Source organism: Bombus flavifrons, chromosome 5, assembly GCF_040668555.2.
Source record: "Bombus flavifrons isolate JBK064 chromosome 5, iyBomFlav1_principal, whole genome shotgun sequence".
Taxonomy (NCBI): domain Eukaryota; kingdom Metazoa; phylum Arthropoda; class Insecta; order Hymenoptera; family Apidae; genus Bombus; species Bombus flavifrons.
In genome coordinates, this window is record NC_138446.1 from 14,545,400 (window position 1) to 14,567,187 (window position 21,788).

A 21,788-nucleotide genomic window follows, 5' to 3' on the forward strand; every position below is an offset into this window, starting at 1 on the left:
AAAAGACTTCCAGTTTGAAAGAAACGCGTAGTTAGTCGGTGCGTTGCGTGTTCGTACATGTGAAAGTTCAGTTATTTGTGAAAAATGGAACCTCTATTCCAGTTAAACATTGAGAATATCGATATTTTGCTCGTGAACACGAAAGAGAGGTTAATGCTGCACGATGAATATTCTCAGGTATGTATCGTGAGAAAAACATTCAAAGTTCGTGTATGATCTTCCGCTTGTAACATCATACAAGTATGCTTTGAACTTTCATTATTTGAAAATTATGCATTACTGAGATCTTCAGATATCTTAGAAATGTTTATTTTTCAATTAGAATATATCTTAGTGTAGGAATTTTAAATATATTTGGTTAAGCATAATGAAGTGAAAAAAGAAAGTGGTTAGAATTTTATTAGAATAAAAGATTTTGCTATCTTTACTTCTAAAAGCCGTAATCAGAACCTACAATATGTTATAATTATTACCAAGTACCATTAGTATAAACATAAATTGAAATAGAAAAAATGAACAATTTCGTAGATCACATGTATCGAACGAATATCCAACTTATTCAAAAGTGGTGGCGCTGCGAACACAGAAGCGGCACTTTCAAAGTTGATCAAGTTCGACATACTCTCAACTGTATTCGAACTTCTACAAACTGCCAGTGATCGTCTACTTCCGTATGTATCACACAATACGTTATACGCAAATAGAATTAATAATTCTTGTTAGAACCTTCCCATAATTCTCGTTGATAGATGTATTCTCAATTTTCTGGACTTGGTAATCGTATATCGAAAGTTTTACGAAAGTCACGTAGCCACAGACGCCATGGACTCCATCTTGAAAGTTACAGTTTGCGTCGCAAAGTCTCGTTGCAAAGAAACCGAACTATTAGAGAAACTTATTTCAATCATTTACGATATACTTCACAGGTAAACGTTTCGTCCAAAATTTGTAATTAAATTAACCAAATTTGAAATAATTTTATGAAACAAAATATTATGTGCAAACGTAATGATTTTTAGAGCGGTAGAATTTCACGTGAATTTCGACATTGTTTGTGTACCACGGCAAGTACTGATGCTCTTGAAATCTTTGATCTTGGAAGATTCTTGGAATCAAAAGATAAAGTTCTCATCTGTTACGCTATTGAATCTTGTTCTTGAAAACGTTAACGCTGAAGACGAATGGGATGATGGGGTATATGAACTGTGCCACAAAGCTCTCAATTTAATGAAAGAGGTCGTCGAGTATAGCGACGACGACGTCTCGATTTCGTTTGCTGCGGATGCATTGTGTGCTGTTTGCGCCTCTGTCACACGGTGACTACATATTTTCTATATAGTTAAAACTTCATAAGTTGAGAGAGTATGTGAGCTTGCTAATATTAATTCTACTTCTTTTGCTGGACGAAAGATTCTAGCCACAAGGAATAAAGCAAAATTGAAAGTTTCAATTTAATCATGATTGTACCATGTTTCATCCTAGTGTAGTAAAAATTTGTGAATTGCTGTGCATTATTCACAATTCTCGAATATTCATTAGATGTTCAGTTTCCCAACCATGGAATAATAATTCGCTGTACAAATACTTAAATTACTTGGATATCATTGTAACTGAAATTAATGTTTTAAGGCATAAAATCCTATAATCGAAAATTTGAAATTAATTATGACCTGGTCGATATCAATTACAATTTGTAAATTCTTGTATCACTCAAAAGATTCGAACGTTTATTACACATGGAATTCCCCAAACGTGAAACGTCGATTCGTTATCTAAATATGTACTCATGAAATGATTTAAACGAAACGAGAGACCCAGTATGCAGTATCGTAAAATGGAAATACAAAAAACTCGTTTCCCTCAGATTATGCGACGCAGAAGACGATAGTCAAGGATCATTCAGTAAAGTTTCGAAACTTAGAGCAACGATGCTGAAGACGATTCGCATCATGATGATGAACACGTTGGTACCTTACGTTAAGGTAAGTTCGATCATTTCGATAGACGTCGTCGATGAGACGTATATTTAATTATGCGAGCATCAAGGGTCCTTTCATTCCGTCCTGTAGACCGCGGAGTCAAACGAAACGGACAGGGTCAAATTCCACAGGAACCTCGTGACTTGTCTGAACAACCTTTACAAGCTGAGTAGTAGCTGCGGCCGCGACAACTTGTCAAACCACTTGACCGCCAACGGATATCTCAAGTACTTCTTGCTGTTAACTACCAGACTTCCGTAAGTTTCATGAATGGTCTAGGATTTATTCGTTGATACGATGTCATATCGCGACTGCCATACCTTCCAACATTCACTTTGCTTAACGTCAGATTTTCCGTCACTGATATTTTAGAGAAATTTTACGACGTAGCATTTGCTTGCTGTTATCGCGGATCGTAGCAAATTTAGCTGATAAATCCATGCCAATCTACCAACCTATCAAACGAGAAATAAGCTTCGAATATCTAATACACCGAGGACTGGTGGATCTACCAAAAGATACTGAACAATGGGAGAATATCATAGCTCATGATCGAGGAAACAGAGCAATTGCATTAATGACGTTGGTTTACTATCACTTTCACGGAACCAGGGAGTACGAAATCAAAGTTAATCCTTAACAGCTGTCGTCAAAAGAAATTATAAGTGAAATTTCACGTCATACTGTTATTCGATATTAAATGAAGAGAGAAAAAAACCTATTGTTCACAGTGGTCGCAGATAACACTGCGACGATATTACAACGGGGCGAGAATGTTAAAACAAAATTCATATGGGGTAAAATTTCACCTACGATAGCGTTTAAGGATCAATTAATGTTGATATTTCTTCTTTTGTATACCGTGGCAATATTTTGAATGGAAATATTGTAGGACCTATATGATATGCTTGAAATTGCTGATCGCGAGAACTGTCAATCTCCCTAAATCCGAGCAGACACCGGCGCAAATTTTAAAAGTTTTATGGTTTCTGTTTGCTGTCGCGTCCGTATCGCATCCATCACCGTGCTCGGAACAGGATTACGACAGAGCCGCGAAACGATTGGCAGCTGCGTTGCAATATTCCAACCTGAACGACTGTTACACTCATCACATAGATTTGCTAAATTATTGCTTGAATTGCCCTGAATTCCCAAAGGATCTTCGAAACAGAGCGATGGACTTGTGGTTGGTCGAGTCTGATGGAGACATCAAACCGTTGCTGACCATAGATTGCGGGAAAGTTGTGCAACACTATCTAATGGTAATCAATCATACGTTCGCTTCAATGGTCTATTGAAATCGTAAGAATGGTGCATTATAATGTGATGCAATGTCATTTGGGAAATAGCTTGTCATACAAACTGGATATTCGGATAAGATAATCAACTTAGCGATGAAAGGAATTAGAGAGATGATACGCCTGGATAATGCCAAGGAAATTGCAGAGATTGCTTGGCACATGTTGCCTAATCTTCTTTCTACTTATCAACCATCCAAAGGTATTTTTCTTATATGCAACATGCGATAGCTCACGAAGGTATTCGAACATTGATAGAATTTTCTTATGAACGTATCGTATTACATAATTGCATTAATATCGTAACGACACTCGACCATCGTGATTATATTGCGAAAGTCACTATTACCAGTCATATAAAAAAAAATCTGAAAAATGCTAAAACAAAAGATCCCTAATAGACGAGCAAGTGAAAGCCGTGTTAGAATTAAGCAACGTATCCATCCCGAACTCGTTATCATGGATCATCAGGATTCGATGCGCAGAGAGTCTCATACCGATTATTCTACGCCGGGAAGCGGACTTAAAGCTAAGGACACTAGCAATATTGCAGTCGTACGCGTTGCTGGTCACGTCCGCGACGATTAAGCCATTCACGAGTACATATTTCAATGAGTGTCTAGCTCGATAAGTACCAAGAGAAACTGAAGTATAAGAAAACAATGCCAGGCTTCTTCTACCTTCTTCTTCATTTTCCAACAGTTCTCGAGAAGTATTGCACGACGCCGAGCTTTTTGGAGGAGTTGCTCGTTCAAGGTTTCTCTTTAGAAACGCCAGAATTGTCCGCTGTCTGCTTGAAGCTTCTCGCGTTTATCGTACACTGTCAGGAGAAATCGTCGATACAGGTGCGAGAATACTACGTCCGTAAATAATAGATTCGCGTTGTCGACCGTCAGCCATATGTCGAACGACGTGTTTTCCAGCGTGATAAGCCGGTGACGATTGACGTGCAGAGCTTAGCCGATTTGCTGTTAAATACGAGGAGGGCCGTGCACTCGTCGATCAATGGAATGCAACTCGCGCTGGAACTTTTAACTCAAAATATTGACGGATCGCCTGTCAGGCTGGACGAGATCCCCGCCGATCGGACCGAGGGTGTGATCAATCTTTACGAGACCCTTCATATCGTTCACGAAAGAGTTAGTGCTGATATTTTTATCGAACATTGACGCCTCGTTGATTTTTAAGCAATTGTATATTTAACTGGAATTCATTTCGATATTCAAATGTAGAATGCTCTGGTTTAAAGGAAATCTATAATTTAAAATTTTCTAGAGATCTTTGATTCAATAATTCACTCGAAAATCTACGATCTAAGGAATAATAAATTAATTTTGAAGCGTACAATTTAACAAATTTTCGCTGAAATATTGATCTTGTTATAACAGTTAGAATTTCTTATATTACTTATACGTTACTTTTAACGGTTTTCATTATTTCTTCCTTTCGCAGAGTGACCCAACGCAAAGAGACATTGTGTACCAGTGCCTCCAAGGCGTCCTGAAATTTTGCCATAAGCACACGAAACTGCTGATGTACCATATCTGCACGCTGATGAGCAACTATGATATAGTATCTAGCATCCTGCAGACACGTCGCGTAACCTACCATTTTCTGGATTTCGTTTCAACCTGGCTCCGCTATCGCAAAAGATATTGCACCGACGAAGGACCATGGAACTCAAGATCTCTTTGCAAGACACCGTTTGAGGAGACTTTGGACCGGATCAAGAGCTACGTTAACACTGCAAACGATTCAAGAAACGACGCAGCGTTCTATAATCTTCTCTACGCGGTGAGTGTTTTAACAACCAGGATATTTTCTTCGTTGATCTATAAAAGCAACGTGTTGTTTCTAGTTGTCGCAATATAAGGATTAGAGAGGGCGATCTTATGACACGAACAACGAGGAGGCTTTGCTTTAACAGTTTATTCGATCCGTGCAACATTGCTCGATAACATTGTAACGTGTTAATACGTGCGTACAAAAAGTAGAAAAAGATCAATCGAGGACGAATTTAATTCGTCCGTGTGTTTTAACGCGTGCGCTTCAGCGTGATCCTGAAATATAGTGTTATTCTGTCTGTTATTGTTGTATGTTCACTAAATAGCTTGATTGCTCTCATCGCTCTAAATGCCCCGGCCGGATATAATATATTTTCAAAATTGTCATTTTTTTGTGATTTCTTTCTGTTTTATTTTTTTCAACTGGTCGGACGCGGTTCGTGCGGTGCGTCTGTCGCTCAGAATTTGTATTCGCCGCCATTAGCAGGTCGCTCAGGCCACCTTCAGCCCTCTTCCGTCAGCATCTTTTATTCGCTTGCGAGCTTTTTGTTATTTTCGCGGTCGTCCGTTGCGCTGCATGAAGCAACCCTTGAAAGAGTTTAATCTCACGTCGATCTCGCCTTCTTCTAGCTGCAATCAGACATTCGGACATTGCTTTGCACAGTGAAAAATTGAAAGAGTCCAGTCGATGGAAATACCTGATCGAACAAGTAGATTTCTTTGTAACAGGACGGTGACACGCATTCGCGAATGCATTTAGTTTTGGCGATGCCGCTCCTTTCTGGCTGTAGCATCTTGCAAGCGCCGCTCTCCTCGCAAGTCTGCTCGAATTGCCTGAAGAGAAGTTCCTGCGACCAGTGTCGTATTAGAAAGACATTGGAATTGAATTAAAATGTACTTCGATAGAGAATTCGATTGATACAGAGTCTCGTGGCATGCGGTGGAAAATACAGCCGACTCTCGCGCACAATAACGGGATAAAATTGAGCGTAACAATTGGTTCATGCGTGTTGAAAGATTAACCTCAATTAGTGCTCGTATGAGTTCTATTATTGGTGCCGCCGGCGCGTTTAATTTTCTTTGAAGATAGTTCCCTTTCACTGAACATTATTCACCGATACCAAACCCCTATCATTTATATTTACGTTATAAAATAATCAACAACAAAAGAATCATATTTGTGTTAAGTATAATCTCTCATGGAGAACAAACGCGATTTACATCAATTTCTCAAGACACCACTGGATACGAGTCCGTACCACCGAGCGACAACACCGAAGTACGCCCCGGAGCATCTTGACTGTCTTCGGGTTAATGCCAAATCGATTTTATCCCCATAGCAAACTCGCGAGATCACCCGTCCTTTCGTTACGTCCCCCATGGGAATGTTGGATCGACGCGAAGTAACCCTTCTCGAGTATCGCGCATCACTGACGGGATATCACAGAGATCTCTTGAAAATTCCAACTCGTAAAATCCTATACAACTGTCCCATTCATATCGTATCGAACAATTCAACATCCGCAACATCGATCGAGAAGAAAGAAAAAATAAAAAGGACGAACTCAACTTTTTTTTCGAACTTCTTCGAATATCGAAAACATGCTTAACAGCACGAGGTACTTTCTGATATTTATATATTTTTTTTTTTTTTTTTAGTTCGATCACCGCAGATTCTTTCCGGTATTTCGACGTGGAATCTAGTGCCAGGTAAGGCCGGTATGGTAAAAAGCGCCACCCCCAAAACAAGACCTCGCTCGACCATAACCTGTACTAGCGTTGGAAACGCGTACCACGAGCGAATTCTCGACGAACGTTTAGGACGACTTACATTCTTGGTAGTCTCCTTGTACGGATATTCTGGGAAGGTGAAGGTCTTCGCGAGAGTGCTCGGCCCTTCCTTCAGCTGTCCGACGACGAGGATCAGGCCGATCGCGAACGCCACCCCCGGCGCCATGTTGAGCAGCCGGCTACGATCAATATGAAGCGGTGGCGCTCGCTTACGTTGCTTTTCAACGCTCGGCTCTCGTTTTCCCTCCACGCCCGTAAAAACTACGCCACGGGACGGACAAGGGAGGATTCGTGCGATCAACCTGTCGATCCCCTTTGGCCGTTCGGCCCTGTGAAATTGACTTTTTAAGAACCCAGCCACAGAGGGGATGGTCCAGGCCTTTGGCGTCGGCCTTTCATCCGGTGCCAACGTCCAACTCTTCTTTCGATTTCATTTGCGGGTTAGGGATGACCGACAGGTTCGTTGAATCTGATGGTAACTTTTTTTTAAACTTTTATTAGCTAGCTCTTTCCATTTGTTTTTTGTTGTAGATCGAGAGCGAGAGGGTTTATAAGTTGTCGATCAGGCATTATCGAAAGACTCGAATATAGATATTGGTTTCGAAATATGATAGCACGAAACATGATAGGTGGTGGAATACGCGAGAATGGCATGATAGAAAGGTTCTTTTTATATGAAGAGGTGTAGGTCCGTGGTGGCTTTTAGAGTAAGTGTATCAGTTAGATAGTTGCATTTATTGAAGATAATTAAATGCTTTTTTAAATTAGACTTTCTTCTATCGTAATTACTATCTCTTACGTTATCGACACTTGCTCCTTCCACGCTCAAGGTTCACGTTCCATATATGCATAGTGTCCTTCAACAAGTTATCAACCCTGGCAGCTATAAACGTATTCATTTGCGATTAAGTACGTTGTATGTTTTCTTCATAAAGACATTAGAGCAAACGTTCTTCTATTCGTGTCATTGAGTCGTACATGATGTACAATCAAGTGGGGGTTCAAGAATTTAATTTTAAAAGTCACTTCCTTCTGCACGTATCAAGACCATTAACAATTTATCCTATGAAATATGGGATGAAAAAACAATTGAAATTAAATACACCAAAGTTAACCAATCTTATCAAAACTCCTACGATCATCTGCGATCGAACGATACGAGTTGAAACGTAATACTTCGTAGAAGCAAAAAATTATACTCCACAGCCGAAGAACAGAATTAATTACAATCTCATCATCGAAAAGAGATTCGAACAGATCCTCTCATAGATAAAGCGAAAAATTCCGCTCGACTCTCTCGAAATAACGAGTACTGTCGTGCGTACTTCTCCGAAAGAAGCTGCTCTGGAATCAAGAGGCACGATGAAGCGAAGATCACGAAAGTGTCTACACGGAGGAAATGCACGCGCGAATTCGTCGATAAATCCGTAGGTCGGCGTCGCGGCTCGGCTATTTTGCATAAAACGTAACGGAGTGTGTATGCAGCGAGGCGCGATGGCATTTATCGTCGCGACGCATGCGAGCGAACCAGACGACGGTTTTTGTTCGGCTAGGCGTTGCGCACCACCAGCTCCACGTGTACCGGCCAAACTCCCCGTCGACCATTAAATCGAGATTTCGCCGGTGATTAGCGGCAGTTTGGCTCGCCTCGCTGCGCCCGCCAGTCGATAGATTTTCCCAATAATTTTCCGTCAGTTCGAGGAATTTCGCCCGTGCCCGAGGAATCGCTCCTCGCCGCTTATATTGCGCCCTCGTCTTCCTAATTTTGGTCACGATGGAATTTCAAATGCCTTCGTTATTCTACTGTCCTCTTTTCTCTTTTGAGGGATTATGATATTTTATCTTTTTTTCACATTTCAGTCGATTTTAAGGAATATCATTCTCTTTTTGGTGGTAATTAGTATTATTTACGGAGATTTTAATTCGAAGTAGGGGATATTTGTTAAATACAAGGCCAAACTTCGGGTAAACTCATCTTTTATTTACAATTATATATGTACAATTATATACAATCTGAATTATTATTGAGATACTCGTTTCGATACGTCTACTCTTTAGGAAACAACTGACTGTTTTTTCTGTTTAAGTCACTTGGTAACGATCAATCATCTTTTTAATTATTTACTTTATACGTTACTTTACACGTGTTAATTTTGATATTTCGCATGGTCTAACAGCTTGTACGTTGGAGGGCTTGGACTTTAGCATTTTCTCTTTTGTATTACACGCGAACTAAACTTCCTATTAGTTTTAAAATTTCTCTATAATGAGATCTACGGAAATATAGGTCAATGAACTCGGGTATTAAAGGCAGAGGGTGAGGTAATAGGTTACTCTTGAAAGCCTCCAGCCATCTCACATAGCCGTCGACTTAAATGGCATTTCTCGATTAATTTATACCCCTTGCAAACAACCTGTTACACAATCTGTTAAATTAGAATTAATTACTCGAGGACTGCCATTAATCACTGTAGCACGAGTTCTCCCTCAGGAGGGACGAAAAATGGCCCCTCCGAGGAATGAAATTAAACATCGAAACCGGATCCCGGTTTCAATACTCAAAATCCAGAAATGCACGAGAAACCGCGTCCCATTAGACGTTCATTACCGATCTAACAAAACTCGCCGAGTAGAATTAAATTATTCTTCTACGTTGACCGATAGTAATTTACAAATCCACCGTAAAAACTGGACGATTAATGAAACGAACCGCGTAAGGGGAAGGAGGTGAATTTCAAGCGTGCAACTCTCCATTTCGAATTAAAATTTTCATCCGCGTTCGTACGCGCAGCCAGACGTTCCAGCTAATTAAACAGCAGTGATCCGAGGATCAGGCGAATCGCACGCGTTCCGTTCGTGAAAAGCGCAAACGTTTTCCATGTCCAGAGAGAAATAGAGCGAGAGAAGGATCGTTTGGATTGCGGAAACGCCGGTTGAAAAAAACCGAAATCTCGGCGGCTTTTTAATTACATGTTCGTTCCTCCCTCGTTCAAACGCGTAACGGCAAACCGATGATGCATGATGTACGATGTATGTACGCAACGTTTCCGATTAAATCGTGGTTCTGCTCGCGAAATTCCGTTGATTTATCGACGGCTGAGTCGCGGACGAGCATCACCGACCTATACTTCAATGGGAATTTCTCTATGGTTTCGAATCGTATCGTAGAATCTGTTTCTTTATAGTACGTGCAATTTCTTCTTCGTGACTCGAGTGGGGAGTTTAAATGATTTGTAAGGTGACGTTAATATATCACAGCCTGATAACGTGGTTCTGTGTGCTGTAATTCATAAAAGATACGAGTTATTGTGGTTGTGCTATGGCACGTTGGAAATATCCAATGCTGTGATTTCTTAGAGCTTGAATTTTGTGCACAGTAGTATTGCGCTACCTGGCCATGGATCTGGTCAAGAGTTATCAAGAGAGGTATATTTCTTTTTTTTTTGTTCCATTGAATGCAAATGAGATTCGGATATTCGACGTATTTTGTCCGTTTTACATGTAACATCAGAGGAGCTTTATATTTAATATCTATATCTGTATGTTGTATCGTATTTATAATATAAAATAATTTTCCAGATGCTAAAGATAGTTTGGTCGATTCGTAGATATTAACAGGTAAAGAACGATATCGCAAATGCATGTTTCTATTCAGGATTTTCATCTTCTTTTAACTCGTGGAACCACCTCGTGAATTTTCCGACAACCGTTGCCAGACATCCTACAGAATGTCTTCGATAGAGTAATATATTTCTTCGTATCTCGTGATAGAAGATTTCTTACATACATAGCTCGCGATACATTTCGATTGTTGAAAAATATAACACACAAGGACAAAATATGTTTCGACTGTCTGGCAAAAATTTGGAAGCTTTGATATAGCACTGTATTTTCTCACGGATTAAAACGGATATATTTAGTTTCACTTCAAAGCATCGTGTTTTTCGTAACCTATCCCTTAAAATTGAATCCCGAATACGTTTTCAACGTTTTTCCTACTCCACAGTGATATACGCGAATAAACAGCGAAACCAGCCGCGTTTGTTATTGCGTTTACAGTGTCGACAAAGAGTTAACCGCTCAAAGCCGAAGGTTTAACGATAACGGTGAATTTACTGCTAACGAATTGCGTAATTTTGCTCTTGATGTTTAAAATTGGCAATGTCGAAACACACACACACACACACACACACACACACCGGCAGTACGCATTCCGCTTGGTGTGACAACTATGCCTGACGTTTCCTCGTTCGTCCGTGAAATAATTTCCGCATCGATTCGACCAAATCATTGTAATTACCGATGCGTTGCGGATTGGAGAAAAAAAATTATCAACCTGCCCACCAACACTTTTACCAAAAGAATTAACCCATTACGAGTCAACGTTGTGTTATCGCGATGATTCATCCGCAATTTATTTTAGTTAATTTACATTATTGTATTTTATTCTCCCGTCACTGGAATTATGAAAGAGTTTCAAGAATTTGCTCACTTAATTTGCAAACTATCACATTTTTTATTACACCCGACTGCTCGCCATTACGGATTTATAAAATTCTTTCATCTCTGCAAATTTCCATTTTCTATTGTTGACTCTATCGAGAGACAAAGTTGCGTTAATATATCGCATTTTTACATTTTTCAGTAACGTTAGGTTTACAAAATTTTCGCGTATTATTTCATTCTTTACCCTTCGATTGGTCGACCACTCGAAATTCATCCTCCAAAAAGAAAGAAAAAAAAAAAAATTATCAAACTACATACATTACAAACGAAATTAAGCAATTCATCGAAATACCAAACCGCACATATCGCAAACGAAATTTTAAAGTTCGTCAAAATACCGAACTACATATGAAATTTTAAAACGACGATTCGATTCTAACAATTAATTCGGCGATCGTTTAATCGGAAATCGATCGATTCGTGCGTTCCATCGATGTATTATTTAACGTTAATCCACTTCTCGCCGTAGATGGAAAACAGAGGTGGATGTTGATTCAATTAGAGGACAATTAAGCGGCGAATGCCGAGCTACTTGATCTAATTGTAACCATTAAGGGAATTGTTCGAGCTCTGGGGAGAGGATTCCCGGTTATTTCAACGACTCGTTAGATTTTTGGCTGCCTTTGTTTCTACGCAACAGCCTTCTCAGTCGCGTTCCACTATCCCCTTTCCTTCACACGTTCGAGGACGAAAACAATGATGATATTTATAATGTGCGATTTTAGACGTGAAAACAGTGAAAGATTAGATACGTTTTCGTATATATTGGGTTGGCAACTAAGTGATCGCGGATTTTGTCAATACCACCTAATGACAAAATCCGCAATCACTTAGTTGCCAACCCAATAGAAATGTCGTTTGGGACTTAGTTCTCAGATTAGAAATAATTTGGGCTGTTCAAAAGGTTGGTAGAATTTTTATTACGAGTTTTTGCTAAACAACGAAACGTTGGGGTAAATTCTGGAACAGAAGAGGTGAAAAAGAAATTAAATGGGTCGCCATCGCAATTGCAAATTGCAAATTACATCACTGGGATCGTATATGTTCATGCGTCACGCAGCTAGCAGTCGATTTAACGTTAAAGTTATTACTGTTTGATCGTGGACGTAGATAGTGATAGCATCGATATGAATTATTCACTACTTTTCGTTCGCGCTACTATTTCCTGATTGCTCGGCAAAAGGTCGATGCTTTTTCGCGAATATTAAAATATTTATCGTAATCCAGTGGCATGGGAATACAGGTTTTTATCGTGCTCGCGCATCGAGAGTCATTGTTCAGCATTTTTAGAGACCGTAATATAAATTCAAGGTCCCCAAACAGCGTCTTGTATACCTTTCGATGTTCACCGAGAGCGATCATCCTCCTTTTTACGATTGGCGAACACGATAGTCTCCTCTTCGCGTGGTCGATTCCACTTTTTCCTGCTATTTTGCAGTAAATTGCGGTTATTACGCTACTACAAAACTGTGCCAGTCGAATTATTGAATTGAGCGGAACTTTTTGTGTTTTTTTATAAAATATATACGAATACAACGTCGCTGAAAGAATCGCCAAGGAAATAATTGTTAAACGTTGTTAAACCTTTTATTCGTTATTGATGCTTCGAATGCTTTACGTTTTGGCCTATAAACTGCGTTCTATGTATTTTTCTCTACCTTTCAATTTCCCGTTGTATTAATTACGTATCAACTATTCGTCAAATCTTCGTCCTAACTTCCACATTTAAAACACTCTAATTTCCACCGAAGAATATCGATGCACCGTTCCATTTGCCCTCAGCCTCTTAAACCTTCAGTTTTCCTGAGCCAGCAAAAATACTCGCATCGGCTCGCGTTTCCTTTGGCCCATATTGAAAAAAGTGATCTCGGTCGGCGATACCGGCGATATAAATCATGACAACATGACGTGGCTTGATAAATAGTAAAATAATAGCAAGAGAGCGCAGGGTCTGGCGGTCGAAAGAGGAAATTCACGTATCGGACTCGAGGAAACGCGACGTAGCAGCCTCGTTGATTTACCATTGCTCCTGTGCCGAGGGAGTAACAACGATCTTCGTCCCTCCACGACGCTGCAGACTCGCGGCTGCAAAACCTCCCCTCGCTGCCTCCTTATTGACAGAGCAAATAAGGATCGACAATAATAGGAATCGTTGACACGCCGTCAAACAAATCCTCGGGGAGGTTTGCCATAGCTTGGATTCAGCTGCGCTACTGGATTCTGTGATTTTCCTGGAATATGACGGACACTGTGGAAACATTGGGATTCGCTGTGTATCTCGGTTGGCAGGCTGTCGTGGATGGAAAAATATTTGCCTCAAGACCGAACGTTTCCTGGATTTGCCGCTTTTTCTGGATATTTTGCAGCGTATGTGGTGTAAACGAAACGTAGTATTGGGACAGTAAAAGGACAGTAAAAAAGTTCGAGGATATCGATACTGTATTTGTACGATCTGTGAAAGCGAGGTGAAGAGAAAAAGTGTGCAGACCTGTTTGCGTATATCGTGCAGCATATTTTCTAGCAAGATAGCGAATAAAATAGTGCTCGCTGGCATAAACATACGCGAACAGTTTTATTTTAAGAACAATCTACGAGGCTAAAGTTGACATAAAAAGTGAAGACTCGTTTGTGGAAATTTCATGGTAAGATAGAAATAAAACGATTGCTGGTGATGTAGAGATCCCTGGATAGTTCTGTTTCACATAAGATTTATGAGACCCAGATAAAAATTGAGGATTCTTGGTTCGTGGATATATTAGCGTGTACGAGATAGGTACAAATAAAATAGGATAACAATATAAAAATTATATAAGGATAATAAGAAAGATTTTCGAATAGCTCTCTGCTTTTTGAACGATTTATGTTTCGTGTAGACGAAATTACGTTCCTAACTCTATCAAGAAATTGCATATTTCGAACATGGAAATTAGTCAAAATAGAGTTTAGATGCTTGGACAACATAATTTAATGAATATTTATAATTAAAGATGCCTCAAGGAAATTTAAATCTATTATTCAGCAAATTTGGTTCCTGCACGTTGGAGAATTAATAGAAGATTAATGGAGAACAAATAACGCGAACAGATTAAAACGAGTGAGAAATATATCAGGTTTGAGAAGCAAATACGAAAGAATTATGCGGGACATGTTAAAAAAGAAAGATAGGCAAATAGTAGACATCTCTCGAGAAGTAGACATCTCGATGTGGAAAAACTGACTAGCGATGTCTCATTGTGACGTCTCCCTTAAACACCGGAAGTTGGGCGACGCACAGCTTACAATACGATAGTTTACAATGGTAACCTTCCACGGTGACAGACCATCTAACACGTTGAATGGAACTTGGAAATGTTCTCGGAATGGTACGCATTGACTTGGGCGAGATGTTTTACTCTCTATAGACGCGAAACCTGTGAAACGAAAGGTCGACGCCACGGGAGTCGCAACTTGTAACGTAGTTGCTCGCACTATTAATTTGTCGCAAACACTCGACACTCGAAATGAAACTTCTATTTCCATCTCTATTAATGCATTTTATCTTCGCCACCATATTTTATTGCTAACAGACTAATCGATGAAAAGTTGACGCGCTCGATCTACCGCCATACTCGCAACCGAAATCGACAAGTTTAATGGAATGTTTTATCATCGCATCGCTCTGCATATTGTCGTTTTTCGATCCAGCTGCGATTCACGGAGGAAATATTCTCTCGCCATCCCATCGACACTCTGCGATCTGCATATAAAATATTGTTTTCATTCTTCATTCGTAATAGATTTATTCGCTTCGTCGTAACATTCCTTTCGTTCTTTGACTTTTGCACAAAATAATCTGACTTTTCTTTTGAGAATAAATTGTTCAATATCTTGAAAGATACACACACATATATATATATATATATATGTCGAGTTCTCATTACGATTAGGGTTAGGGGCGTGAAACGAATCCTCATTTGAACTACACATGGTTGCTATGCAATGGAGAAGACACTGACTAGTGCAAATACGACTACTACAGAATTTGACAAGTAACAGCGGTAATCAAACACTCGAGAAGTTAATGACAATGATCCTAGGTCCAACAACGAATCCGCGGTCAACGGGTTAGTAGGCTTATTCCTTCGTCGAAATCTAAGTTGGAATTGATATCTAGCATGGACGTTAGTTAACTAGTTCAAGAGCTCGTACACCAGCGAGAGTGACTTTCCGTCACGGTGACGCTGTCGAGGAAAACTATGATGGGGTGTGTCTAAGAACACGAAATCCTCGGATTCGTGGAGAGATGTCTTCATTCGGGAAGTGAGGGAAATTGACGCTGCTGTTAATTGGTCAATTTGGGACAAACACTGCTTGTCCGTTTGAAGAACCTTAATTAACAAAATCCTAAGGTTTATAGCGGGTCCTCAAGCTAGCTGAACTTCGCTGTGTAGGTGCATCGACATCTGATAATCATTTTGCCCGAAGGAATCGTTGGAATGTTTACTATCGAGTACCTCTACGGGTATTTCTTTTAACGAGGGCTATACCCCATACTTTTGTTAGACGGAGCGTTCGTCCCGTTGACCGCGGCTACGTTCGACGACTGATTGTCGCCTTGAGGCCAAGCTCATTGTCACAAATCTCAAATAAATACAATTGGGTAGAATGACGGCAAATTGCTTAATTACAGCTGTAGACTTTAATTACAATTTTATAGATTTTCCCGAAGTTCCAGAGGGGAGACTCCGGTGTCCTTTCATCTCCGACATATATAACTCTTTGATATAGCAACTATTCCCAATTTATTGTATACATACGCGCGAATTAATTTCTTTCTGATCTTAAAAAAAAGTTCATTCTCCAAGAAGATTAACTTTCTCTATAGAAATATGAATTTTGGATGAATATCCGCGTTCCAACGATAATGAAAGCAGACGCAATCGAATCGGTCGGCTTCGTCATAATAACGTTTAATGACCAAAATGCAAACTAGCCCTTACATCAACTCACCGAGCCATCGCAATTTATGGGGACACGTGGTGAATTCTGTTCAGTCGATCATTAACTCGGCCTTTAATTAAACGCACGTCTGGTTGATGCTTCATAACGATACGTATTTCTGCCTCAAAGGCGTCTCTCGTAACGACGTCGTGTTACGTCGAGCAGTAGTATGAGTTTCGAGTATTTCGTGGGACGTATCGCTGTATTGCTACACGATCCTTTATTACATGTCAATTAATCGGATCTCCAATCGAGTGATGTTAATCGCTTTCTCTTTTTTTCACAGAATTATTTCTTTAAAATACGAAGATCACTGAGAAAGAACACGATACATATTTTTCCCTTCTTCAAAAAGGACATATTGTATTCGTTGAAAGAAAGAGAAAAATAGAAAATGTTAGGATAGTTTCGTAGTTGTAAGACGGAGTACGTTATGAATACTTTTCTCATCTTCTACAAAAGGACAAGAAAGAGGAATGAGATTTGATCGGCGAAGAGAAATCAGGTAAAAAGCGGCGATTGAATAATTACGTTAGGATTAGATAATTGTAAACGGTACGTAACACGCGAGATGAGCGCTGTAATTTCGTGCAATTGTAATTATCTTTCACATTGCCGACTATTTCTAGCAGGAATTCCACCAACGATTACCTCGAGTGCCATTAGTTTCCACGTTAATCTTTCGGCAGGTGCATTATTATTTGTTTGAAAATTGTCTTGGATCGTTTCAGACGAATTTGTATTGCGTCGATGCAATTGTATCCTTAGTGGGTTAAAAGTATCTCGAAAATGAAAAGTTTGAAATTTGCGGCTGATTAAATGTTTAAGTTGAAAAGAAAGAAACGTATTCGCAAAGTTTCCTGCGATTTTCGTAGAAATTTTCGATCATGAATGAAAGTAGGGGATAGACGAGAACGAAGGATAAGCCCTGTGCTTGTGGAAACGATATGAAATATCTGTTTCAGATGCAGGGAACGGGGGCGGCGTGCTAGGGTGCCGTTTGTCAAACGTTTGGCACACTGCCGAATCCTGGCTCGTGTGCACCTGACCCCAAGTGCAACAAGTACAATTAGGGAAAGCAGAACTTACGTGAACTGACCTGCGCACCATCGACCTCCTGCAATCGATATAGGTAGGACAGTGTCGGTGAAATTCTGCTGACCGGAATCCAAAGGAACCGCTTTGCCACCGATGGACCATCGTTTTCGATGTTCCGAATCTAATTGTTCAACGTTGAATCCAAGGAAACTCGCGGTCTATGATTAATCGAGCTTCGTTGCTCTGGATTCCAGAATGTATGGCTACTTTCGAGGTTTTGCTTCTTTTGTCTGGTCGTAGAAATTTCATTTTCTTGCTAACTACGGACGTTAGTAAATTATTCTTCAAACTGATACTTAATTACACGTTTTACTCTTCTTTCGTTAGATACGCTTTAATCATCTTTTTTGATACTTTGTATGTTTTACTAACTGTAAATAATATTTATACGCGTTGTATGTGTCAGACGAAGAATCTTGAAGTATCTAACAAAAATTGAAAATGCGAATATTTATTAGTAATCTGGTAGTAAAAGATACGAATGGAATAATTTAGAACACGAAGAAATTCTACAGTAACTTTCTTCGCAGACGAGTGATAGACGAATAACACTCGAAAACACACATCTGTCATAAAAATTCCCAATTTTAAATTTAATCAATTTCCCATTAATGTGTTAGATTCTCATCGGAATAATCAAAACACTCAGCTCAGTCTTCCAATCAGAAATCGATCATTTTCGCCTTCGATCGTCGAGAAAAGTAACTTCCAATCGTCCAATCTACCAACTTTCTAAATCTCAGGCGAAAAGAATGTCTTAAATATTTTGATTCGTCCCACTGGCAACGATGATGGGACACTTTGCGCTTTGTTTATTATTCCGATGCGACGATCTCGTAAGCACGGCGTTTCGTATAAATTACAGTCGCGAACCAGGCGCAATTTCACAGCGTCGCGTGTCGGAATTTGTTCAACGCTTGGTAAAAGTGTTAAATCACCGGGTTTTTTCGCAAGCTGGTGAGAATATCTCGCGGATTCGCGAAACCTTGTTCTCTGATGCCTCATTTCGTTCGCTTAAATCCATCCCCGGCTGTGAGTTATTCATTTCCCAGCAAATATTTTGCGCGAATAAATCCCAACCTGGCGAATTGAGTTCCATGGAACGTGGAAACTTGCAGAGAAGAAAAGGCGTATTTGAGTAGACGCAGCTTGTCTGACGGATGTCGGATTATAAGGGTGGCTTTTGATTCTTGCGACGGAAGGGATGATTAAATTTGGTAAATGGGTGGCTGTTATCGCGCGAAATTAAACTTCCTTATATATAAATATATCTACGTATTTCTTATATTTTATACTCTAAACGTTTTATATATTTCTAGATTTTATACACGCGTCTCAGGCAAATGCATAAACAAATCGTCGATCAGGTTACAAGTAGTAATACTATAAGTCTCTTCAAGGGTGAAATTAATTACAATATCTCTAACCATTCATCTAACCAAATACTAACCATTAATCACATACCGATACGTACAACTACAGCTTGTTTCTAATCCTATTGTTCAACTAGAAACCATCGCATAAAGAAAACACACAATCTAATAAATCCCACTCAACGTTCATGCATTATGCGCCAAGATAACAGAAATACATACATCGATCTGTCTAATCGAATTTGCTCGCACGATCTGTTCAATAAACCAATTTCCTCTACGTTCGATTTCAACAAAACCAATGGTGGCGCACTTTTTCCAACCGTGTAAAAAAAACCTTTATTCTATATTTTCCATTTATTCTGCCATGCTGAATGATTTTCTGTCGATTCTATATTTTTATCCAGTTGGAATTGGACAAATTCACGTAGATATACTTGATGGAATATCAAGTTTAATTTCGTCGAAAATAAAGCAATAAAGTTAATTTTGCGATTCTTGGTTTTCTTCTTATTTTAAGCCGTACGATCTGCCTGGTTTTAGTCGTAACACGAATTTAAGGCCACGTTGTACGGACGTAGGGTGCGGAGAACGTGTCTCGCGGAGAACGTGTCTCGCGGATCGAAGCCTCGCCGCATTTCCTCAGTTAGCGAATCTCATTACCGAAACGCATTGGCCGCCGGTCGGCGAGCGTCATATAAATTTACAACACAATATCGCTTTATCATCGGCCGACGTTCGCTGAGTTATGGAACGACGAGGGACCCACGTCAGTGTTCGCCGCACACCAAAGTGATATTCCACGGAATCGGCCGCGAGCTGCTCGCGAAATTGCGATTCGTCCCACGTGTGCTGACGCGTCTCACGTTTTGTTATTCTCTGCGGGGAATGGTATTTTCTTGGACAACTACCGGTGGATGAAAGTGATATATGATTGACTCTGGTGCTTAAATATCAATCGCGAACCGTAGGAGTTTCGATGCCGAGTTATGTCTTGTTTAAGTTAGTCGAATTATAACTCGAATTTATGTAGACTGAAATTTCTTTTATATCTAATAATCCGTACGGATGTCTTATTTACTCGACTAGAGATATTGTTTTAAGTTTCAAGCGACGTTTTCATTAGTCAAGTTACCCGACATCGAGTCATTTGAAACACTTTATCGATGTAAATTTGTTCATACTTGAAATATCTTCGAATTTCTATATCCTTGTTTCCATTAATCAACTTAATTGACTCCAAATCATTTTCAATACTTTATCGATGTGAGTTTGTTACTTCGCTTCGCTCGAAACACGCTTCAAGATCTCCAGCGAAGTTAGGATTCTTTCAATCGTTCCTATTTTTCTACGTAATTAAGCGACGTAGCTATAGTGTTCGTAATTCTTCGATATTGGCAAAAGTTTGAAAGAAGATCGCAAGATTTGTGTTCCCCTTTTATGGAGTAAAAAATTTCATCCAGTGATCTCAGGTTTTTAATTCTCGTGTTAAACGCGATGTGCTCGGTCGGATTTGGAATTTCGCTGGTGGTCAGGTATCGCTAAAGTCGTCACTCTGGCCGATCTGTAGGCAGTAGGTGCTTTAACCTGGATAGCAGAACTGGTTGTGGCGGTAGTCTCACGTATCAAACATGTAGATTCGAGTTTTTGTAGATTCTCATTCGAAAGTGGAATTCTATCTCGAAAGTATTCTCATTAATCTCTTGTCTTGCATTACAATATCCAGTCACGTTTGGATCGGGGCAAATCAGACTTTAATTTTAATTCAATATTACGACAGCCACAGATTGCTGAATCATTGCATTACCAAATTACAAATTGTGAACGGTATTTTAATATTTTGCTAAAGTAGTAAATAATTAATTTACCTATACATAATCACACACGATACACACTCAAAATCGCTAGACATTTTCAAACATATCAATATATCAGAAATTATTTCATTTACTTCCGGTTATTTATTAATTCAGAAATCTACTGCCACTTTACTTAACTTGCCCGTAAAAACGTCCAACCCTCGACGAAGACCATCGCCTTATATCTTCAGATTGATCGATCAGATTTCCCTCGATGATTTTTACGACTTTACACTCTGCGTTCGATTGGGTACGAAACGCGTCTAGCACCAAGAATGAGGATGAAAGAAGGATTCCGTGGAAGACTGGAAGCGTCGCCTCCTTATCGAATCGTATAGGCGGATCAATAGAAACGAACGTCGTTGGGCCTGGTGAAAGTCTCTCTCTCACGAGATACGCGAAAAAAGCTGCTGTATCCACGCGAGAAAGTTGTGCAGCAGCGAGTATATATATACGGCTGACACGATTTTCCGTCACGTATTTTATAACACCGTCCGCGTCCACGTTGCACATCGTATCCCTTTCACATTCTACAACAGCGTTTCCTTCTTCTATCGCCGCGACCCTCTTTCTCCGATTTTCTGAATAGATTGCGACCGATACCGTGTCTGTGCCGTTCGATCGTTGTTCCTTGCAACGACACTGTAAATCTTTAAGAATGTATGACGTTGGCGACGAAATTTTCTCAAGGAAAATCGAATTCTTTTCCGACGTAAACTAATAACGGAATGAGACGTATCTTTATGTTAAACGTACGACGAAAGCAGATTTATTCTTATTTTGGTATCTTTACGAACATTGATGTTCATACAATAATCAAGAACAGATTAAATATCGAAAGTCTCGTCGGTACGAAGGTAAAATATTCGAAATGATTCTACATTCAGAGGTTGTTTCGCTATCTTTATGAATAACCTGAACGTGTCCGCAAATTTTTACCTTTCCTCGGAGGGTGCTAGAGGCACCCATCACAATAGCAGAAGATTGATCGTAAGAATATTCAGCAAGTAGGCGCAGAGAAGTCTTGTCGTTGTTTGAAGTTTCAAGGCTTTTTAAAAGGAACATGTTACGCTTTCACTTCGTTCTTCAACTTCTCAGCTTCAAACAAATGCTAATGGTT

General features: G+C 39.7%; 2 protein-coding genes across 2 annotated transcripts in view; one reads left to right on the forward strand and one right to left on the reverse strand.

Annotated features, from left to right (window-relative positions):
- The first annotated feature begins 27 nt into the window (after nucleotides 1-27).
- LOC138180129 (uncharacterized) overlaps nucleotides 28-21,788 on the forward strand; it is a 351,184-nt gene continuing 329,423 nt past the window's right edge. The window contains exons 1-13 of the mRNA XM_069113651.1: nucleotides 28-177; nucleotides 529-671; nucleotides 750-926; nucleotides 1,020-1,316; nucleotides 1,865-1,982; nucleotides 2,070-2,236; nucleotides 2,352-2,594; nucleotides 2,872-3,241; nucleotides 3,329-3,479; nucleotides 3,679-3,876; nucleotides 3,980-4,122; nucleotides 4,201-4,416; nucleotides 4,730-5,071. Of these exons, the coding sequence (XP_068969752.1) occupies nucleotides 85-177; nucleotides 529-671; nucleotides 750-926; nucleotides 1,020-1,316; nucleotides 1,865-1,982; nucleotides 2,070-2,236; nucleotides 2,352-2,594; nucleotides 2,872-3,241; nucleotides 3,329-3,479; nucleotides 3,679-3,876; nucleotides 3,980-4,122; nucleotides 4,201-4,416; nucleotides 4,730-5,071 (2,658 nt within the window). The 5' untranslated portion in view covers nucleotides 28-84. The remainder of the gene's footprint in view (nucleotides 178-528; nucleotides 672-749; nucleotides 927-1,019; nucleotides 1,317-1,864; nucleotides 1,983-2,069; nucleotides 2,237-2,351; nucleotides 2,595-2,871; nucleotides 3,242-3,328; nucleotides 3,480-3,678; nucleotides 3,877-3,979; nucleotides 4,123-4,200; nucleotides 4,417-4,729; nucleotides 5,072-21,788) is intronic.
- On the reverse strand, nucleotides 5,197-7,025 carry LOC138180142 (uncharacterized). Its single transcript, XM_069113680.1, has 3 exons — nucleotides 6,893-7,025; nucleotides 5,760-5,909; nucleotides 5,197-5,691 (listed from the first exon to the last, which is right to left on the reverse strand). Exons 1-3 carry the CDS (start codon nucleotides 7,016-7,018, stop codon nucleotides 5,611-5,613), a joined length of 357 nt encoding a protein of 118 aa, XP_068969781.1. The 5' UTR covers nucleotides 7,019-7,025; the 3' UTR covers nucleotides 5,197-5,610.

What these genes read in the sequence shown, in the direction of transcription:
- LOC138180142 (XM_069113680.1), bottom strand. Translation starts at nt 7,018, where the DNA reads ATGGCGCCGGGGGTGGCGTTCGCGATCGGCCTGATCCTCGTCGTCGGA. An exon ending in ACAAGGAGACTACCAAGAAT is followed by an intron (nt 5,910 to 6,892) that starts GTAAGTCGTCCT and finishes CACTGGTCGCAG; the next exon opens with GAACTTCTCTTCAGGCAATT. An exon ending in AAATCTACTTGTTCGATCAG is followed by an intron (nt 5,692 to 5,759) that starts GTATTTCCATCG and finishes GTCTGATTGCAG; the next exon opens with CTAGAAGAAGGCGAGATCGA.